General features: G+C 39.5%; 1 protein-coding gene across 1 annotated transcript in view; it reads left to right on the forward strand.

Moving 5' to 3' along the window:
• THEM4 (thioesterase superfamily member 4) overlaps positions 1–7,426 on the forward strand; it is a 47,899-nt gene that overhangs the window by 8,856 nt on the left and 31,617 nt on the right. Inside the window, exon 4 of the mRNA XM_006900142.1 lies at positions 2,832–3,039. Within this exon, the coding sequence (XP_006900204.1) occupies positions 2,832–3,039 (208 nt within the window). The remainder of the gene's footprint in view (positions 1–2,831; positions 3,040–7,426) is intronic.

The raw sequence follows: 7,426 nt of genomic DNA on the forward strand, positions 1-7,426 counted from the left end.
CTGAAGTCCTGTCATGACAGTCATACCTAATCACATGTCCCTTTTAAACAATTTTCTCCCTCATGTGTTTCAATGCAGTATACATTATTTATCCCATCTTTCTCAGTTTCCCCCCAATCCCGATGTCAGTCCTATTTTACAACAGTGGCACTATGCAATATTTGTCCTTTTGTGACTGAGATATTTCGCTCAGCATAATGTCATCCAGGGTCACCCATTTTGAATAATATTGCATGAGTTCCTTGTATTTCAATGCAGTACAGTATTACATTGTGTGGATAAACCAGAACTTCTCTATCCTTTCATTTGTTGATGGGCACTTAGGTTGTTTCCAACTCCTTGCTTTTGTGAACAAAGCCACGATAAACATGAGTGTGCATATATCTGTGTGGGTGGCAGTTATGGTCTCTTTGGGGCATATTCCCAGTAGTGGAATTGCTGGGTCAAATGGTATCTCTATTTGCAACTTTTTGAGAAAGCGCCATACCGCCTTCCACAGTGGTTGCACCATTTTGCACTCCCACCAACACTGAATAAGGGTTCTAGTTTCTCCACAACCTCACCAACATTTGTTGCTTGCTGTTCTGTAAAATTTTGCAATTCTAACTGCCATGAGATGATATCTCATAGTTGTTTTGATTTGCATCTCTCTTAGACCTAGGGATTTTGAAGATTTCTTCATGTGCTTGTTGGCCATCTAAATGTTTTCTTTGGTGAAGTGTCTGTTCATATCCTGTGCCCATTTTTCAATTGGATTGTTTATCTTGTTGTGGTGCTCAAGTATTTTATAAATTCTAGATATAAGTCCCTTATCTGACATGTCATTGTCAAATTCTGTGGCTTCCCTTTTTACCCTGTTGGATAAGCTTTTGGATGTGCGTGGCTACAAGTCTTTTGATGTCTTGACTGCTGTTACCGAGGTTGTTGACTGTGGATCCAAGTAAAATGAAACCATTGATAACTTCACTCTTTCTCCATTTGTCACGTTGTAACCAATTGGTCTGGTCATGAGGATTTTTGTTTTCTAGATACCAAGATGTAATCTGTATTGAGAACTATAGCCTTTTTTGATCTACTTTATTCTTTCCTTGTTGTAGGTTCTGACACCAATCTTGAACATTCTCTCTTTTATACTATGGCCAGATGGGGTCATGTTACTCTCTTGCTTCAAATCCTGAGGCCACTGGAGGTAAAATGCAAGCCATTTAGCTAAGTATTCTCATAATCAGACTCTCTGTGGCTGTCTGCTACTGCTAGGTTTCATCTGTACAGTGGGGATAATAAATACCCACTTCATACAATTGTTATAAGACCTCTCAAAAGAGTTTCTTAGCTCTTTGTTTTGTTTTACCTCTTTGTACATTATCCTTGGCCTACTGTTTTAGTTGTCTACTGTTGCTGTAACAGTTCCTTCACTGCACAAAGTTCCATGGATGACACTCAAAAAGGATGGGATCAACATTGTCACGTGCTTTGTCTTTCTGAGCATCAATCTCATTCATAAATTGTCTTAATATTTAAGAAAATTTATTTACTGATTTTTCATAAGGGTAGAATTTCTTTCATGAGGGAGTTCTGGTGGCGAAGTCTGTAGGGAGTTGCATTGCTAACCCAAGGTGGTGATTCTAATCCACCAGCAGCTTCATGGAAGAAAGATAGCAGTCTCTTCTGATGTGATTCATAGCTTTGGAAAACTGCCAGAGGGTTAGTTAAGAGTGAGAATCTGCTCAAAGACAATGAAAAAGGAGAGAGCCTGAGAGAAAGGGGATAGGGAGAAAGAGAAAGAAGGTTGGTTTTATATTTGGCTTAGGAGTTTTAAAAAAATTTACTATTAAATTTGCCAGTGTGTTGTGAATCTCAGTTCCATATAGACCTTAGGAGGGCCTCTCGCTTCTTGCGGAGGGACACACACGTATGAAACATTCAGGGATCTTATGGCTTTCTTTTCATCCCAAGTGGGTGTCAGCAGAGATGAATTGAGAGTTCCTATCCTGCTCCTGCAGAGCAGCTGGTGGATTCAAACACCGTGCCTTTGGGATTGTAGCACAGCTTCTTACCACTAGGCCACCAGAGCTCCCTGGAATTTTGTTATTGTTGTTATGTGCCATCAAGTCCCTTGAGACTCATAGTGAGCCTATGTTCAACAACTCTGAACTATGTTCTATCTTGATCCAACATATAATAAATATAATTTTCTTATAAGTGACTGACCACTCCAGATTACAGCTCATGGCGATTTTTACTTGATTACAAAACTGCTTCTAATCTTGCTCATTAACATAGAACTTAGAACAGAGAAAAATTGTATAACACTGAGACTTTAACCAAGTTGACATATATTGTATTGTTGGCATATACAATTCAGTCTGCCATACTCTTTCCAACTGGCTAATTCCTGCTTGTCTATCAGTCTTTGAGTCAAAGAACCCCTCCATGAATCCTCATGCTCAGATGGATATCACTGCTCTGTGCTCCAGCTGCCCATTCATTCATACCCCACTGGTAGCACTTTTTATGTAGAGAGTAATGGCTGTCCATCCAGTCTCTAGGGTCTCCCTCACAAGTGCTCGATTAATATTGGAAAAATAGGCTCTGCTAGGTGACACTTGGCAAGTCATTGGCCCTCCTTCCATCTTCAATGTCTCTCAAGGGTCTGGTATTTCAACCAAGTGAATTACCCTCCCCCTTCAAAATTATAAGCTTCTAAAAAGAAAAAATGATAAGTTTCTGGGAAAAGGAGAAACAGCAAATTAGTTTTGGAAGCTGGAAGAATATCTTGTAAGATAAGATGTTACTTACTTTTACTCTTCTTTGCTCTCCTTTGTTTTTAGAGATCATTTTCTTCTGAAGTCACTGAGAAAGACCTTGCTCTTCCCCAACCCAGCTGGAGCAAGGACATTAGACTCCTTTTCGACCAGTACATGAAGAAATGTGAAGATGGCTCCTGGGAACGTTTGCCTTCATATAGCAACAGTAATTCATCTATGCATAAGCAGTATTCTTTTCAAGGCATTCAAGACTTCATAAGCCATTTTTACGGTAGGAACAACTGCTTTCACATTAAGAATATTTCAACATCAAATCTTAAAATTAGAGGCAGATTGAAGCATTAGTTACTACTTGAAAATATAAGGGGTATATTGCTAGAATTTCTATGTCCCCCTGGTTTATAGGCTAAAATCTCAGTAACATTTTCTGATTGTGTTGTTGCCATTGTTATATGCTGTAAAGTCAGGACCAGTTCATAGCTGATCCTCCAGTGGGTTTTCAGAGGCTGTAAATCATACTGGAGGAGATATCCTATCTTTATTCTGCAGAGCAGCTTGTAGATTGAAACTGCCAGCATTTGGGTTGACAGTGCAACAAATCAGAAAACTTCTTGTTAAATCCAAGTAAAATGAAGTTGTTGACAATTTCAGCCTTTTCTCCGTCTAGCATGATGTTGCACATTGGTTCAGGGGTGACGAGCTTTGTTTTCTTGATGTTGAGATACAATATATTGAAGGCTGTTGTTTTTGATCTCCTGCAGCATTTCAAGTCCTTCTCATTCTCAGCAAGCAATATTGTGTCGTCTGCATAATGTAGGTTATCCATTTGTTATGCTACATTCTTCAGAAAGTCCAGCTTTTCAAAATATTGAGCTAGCTTGTTTCATTTCTCAGAGCACATGCTCCATGAGGATAGGAATTTTTATGTATTTTATTCTTTACTTCCTAACTTAGTCTCACATACTTCAGACCAGTTAAGACCTAGGAAAGATGGAGGATCAGAGAAAGAGAGGAAGACTCAACAAGGTAGATTGACACAGTAACTGTAGCAATGAGCTCAAGCTTATAAGACATCTTGAGTGTGGTACAGGATAGGGGATGGTGCAGATCTTGTTCATACGGTGGTTCTGAGTCACAGTCAACTTGCTGGCACCTAACAAAACAACACATTTTCAGTGCCTATAACAGCGAGTACTTTAATATTTATGGAGAGAGGAAAGGTAGGAATAAACTAGGTGACCTGTTCAGGGTACTGTACCATTTAATCTTTTCCTGTTTTAGTCCCTAAATAGAGCACAAGAATCAAGGAAAACAGTGAACCACTTTCTTTCCAGCCTCACTTCCTGTTTCACCTCCTCAGTGAGTCTAATAGGAGTATAAAGCTACAATCAGATCAGCTTTTCTGATTAGAATGGGCACTTCTGAAAACTGTGAGCTCTAGTGGCCTAGTTGGTGGGGAATTGCACTGATATCCCAAAAGCAGTGCCTCTCTGGTAGTTGGAATTCACCAGCTGCTCCTCCTGTGATTTACAGCCTTGGAAAACCCACAGGAGGGTCAACTATGAGTTGATTCCAACTCAACATCAGTAGTGACTATTATGCTTGGAAAAGTGGAGGGTCTGCAAGGTAGAGGAAGATCCTTAATCGGCTTGGAACAGGATGGGCCTGTGTTTTGATCTCTTGTACATATAGGTTCACTATGAGGGCCGACTCAGCAGCTCCTAACAACAAAAACACACAGACTGAATTATGTGGAATACAAAAGAATCCAATCTACTGCATCTCTGAAAAGAGAGGTTAAAAAAACCTTGATATCATCAATCAAAAACAAGTCTAGGGGTCAACTGTGGACCCTGTTACTCATGCAAATTTGTGGTAGAGTTGAAGAAAATTAAAACAAGCCCACAAGAGCCAAAATATGACGTTGAGTGTGGCCCATCTGACTTTATGGATCATCTCAAGACTATATTTGATGCATTGAGAACACTAATGGCCAAAGACTAGACAAGATGTAACATGAAGGACATCATACAGAATGAAAGTAAAAAGGCAGGAAAGAAATGACTGAAATGGATGTCAGAAGAGACTCTGAAAAAAAAAGACTCTGAAACTTGCTCTAGAAAATAGAGACACTAAAGTGAGTGGAAAAAAAATGGTGACATGCATAGCTGGAGAAAACAAAATGAAGTAATGAAATGTGCGAAGACCTGGAGTGGGGAAACGAAAAGGGAAAACTATGCTCAGCATTTCTAAAACGAAAAGAAGTGGAGGAAGAAACTCAAGCTTCTAGTTGCAATACTGAAGGTTTCTGTAGAAAAATACTGAATAGAACAAGAAGCTGCAAAAGTATATGGGGGTTTGGGGAGAGATGATAGAAACAATGCAGAGCCACTGTACTGAAAAGAATTGTTGCTGTGTTGTTGTTGATAGGTCTCACCAAGTTAAGTACAAGAGAGTTAAGAGACCCTATAAACAACAGATCTATCCTGTGCCATCCTCACACTTCCTGACTCACTTTTTTTTTTAAGTCACTGTGTAAATCCACCTGGTCAAGGGTCTTCCTCTCCTGCACCAACCCTCTACCCTTCCAAGCATCATGACCCTCTCCAAAGAATAGCCCCTCCTAGCAACATGCCTGAAGTATGTGAGGTGAAGCCTCCTCATCCTTGCCTTCAAATAGCAGTCCAGCTGCATTGTCTCCAACACATTTGTTTGTTCTTTAGGCCATCCATGGGATGTTCAGTGCTCTTCTCCAGCACCACAGCTCAAAGGCAACAATTCTTCTGTCATCCCTATTGTCCATCTCAGATGCACAAGTGATCTGAAAGACCATGGCTTGAATGAGACCCACCTTCGTCCTCAAAACTGCATCATTACTCCTCAATAATTTGGAGAGGTCCCTAACTGCAGACTTTCCCAGTACAGTACATCTCCATATATCCTGACTGCTGGTACTAAGGGTGTTAATTGTGGATCCAAGTAAGATGACAGTTTCAATCTCTTCTCCATCATTATGTTGCCTATTGGTACAGTGGTAAGGATCTTTGTTTTCTTGATATTGAGATGGAGTCCATATTGAAGGCTGCATTCCTTGTTCTTCAACAAGTGCTTCAAATCCTCACATTCAGTAAGCAAGGTTGTGTCATCTGCTTAATGCAGGTTATTGATGAGTCTCCCTCCATTCTTGATGGCACATTCCTCTTCATAGAGTCCAGCTACTCGAATAATTCGCTCAGCTTGCAGGTTGAGTAGGTATGGAGAGAGAATAAAACTCTCATGCATCCCTTCCTCATTTTCAACCATGCCATTTCCCTGGCTCTGTTAGCACAACAGTCACCTGGTCCAGGTATAAGTTTCGCATGAGTATAATTAAGTGCTCTGGGACTCCCATTCTTCTCAACATCAGCCACTACTTGTTATGACCCACACAGTTAAATGCCTTTGCATAGTCAATAAAGCACAAATAGACATTCTTCAGATATTATTTACTTTCAGCCAGTATCTGACATGCTGGTGTCCAGGATCTGACATCAACCATGTCAAGTTCTATAAATTCAATTTGAAGTTTCAAGCAATTCATTGTCAAGTTCTATCAATTCAATTTCATGTTCTATCAGGAAATCCAATGTTATGAGTGCTAAGATATTATCCATACTCAAAAGGACTATTATACAAATATATGCTTCCACCTCTAGAGCCAAAGAGGAAGAAATTGAAAATTTTTACCAAATCTTGGAGTCCAAAATTGACCAAACATGCAATCAAGATGCTTTAATAATTGGTGACCAAAATGCAAAAGTTGGAAACAGTGAAGAAGGAGTAGTAGTTGGAAAATATGGGCTTGTTGATAGAAATGCGGCTGGAAATAGCATGATCTAATTTTTGTATTTTCAATGCTTTATTCATTGCAAATACCTTTTTTAAAAGACAGAAACAATGACTATAGACATGGATCTCACGCGATGTGCTGCATAGGAATCAAATTGACTACATCTGTGGAAGAAATTGTTGGGAGAAGCTCAGTATCGGCAGTCAAACTAGGTCAGGGCAGACTTGAGTCAAACCATCAGTTACTCATGTGCAAGTTCAAATTGAGGCGAAAGAAAACTAATGTAAGTCCAAGAGAACCAAGATATGATCTTGAATCAATTCCATCTGAATTTGAAGATCACCTTAGGAATAGGTTTGAGGCGTTGAACACCAGTGATCAAAGAGCACATGAGTTGTGGGATGATGTCAAGGATATCATCCATGAAGAAAACAAGGTCATTACAAAAACAGGGAAAAAAACCTAAATGGATATCAGAAGACTCTAAATATTGCACTAGATCCTCAAGAAGCCAAAACATAGGGGAAACATGCCTAAGAGCAAGAGCCCAACAAAGGGCAAAGGGCAGCTCAAGAGGGCAAAGAAGTCTCATAAAGGAATGTGCAAAGAGAATGAAGAATTTAAAAGGGAGAAACATGGTCTACATTTCTCAAGCTGAGAGAACTGAAAAACAAATTTAAGCTTGAGTTGCAATATTGAAAAATGCTATGGGCAATATATTGAATGACCTAGAAAGCATCAAAAGAAAATGGAGAGAAATACACAGAATCACTGTACCAAAAAGAACTGATTAAACTGAAAAATTTCAAGAAGTACCATATGAACAGGA

This window comes from Elephantulus edwardii, unplaced genomic scaffold, assembly GCF_000299155.1.
Source record: "Elephantulus edwardii isolate Elephantulus edwardi_28Jun2011 unplaced genomic scaffold, EleEdw1.0 scaffold00273, whole genome shotgun sequence".
Classification (NCBI taxonomy): domain Eukaryota; kingdom Metazoa; phylum Chordata; class Mammalia; order Macroscelidea; family Macroscelididae; genus Elephantulus; species Elephantulus edwardii.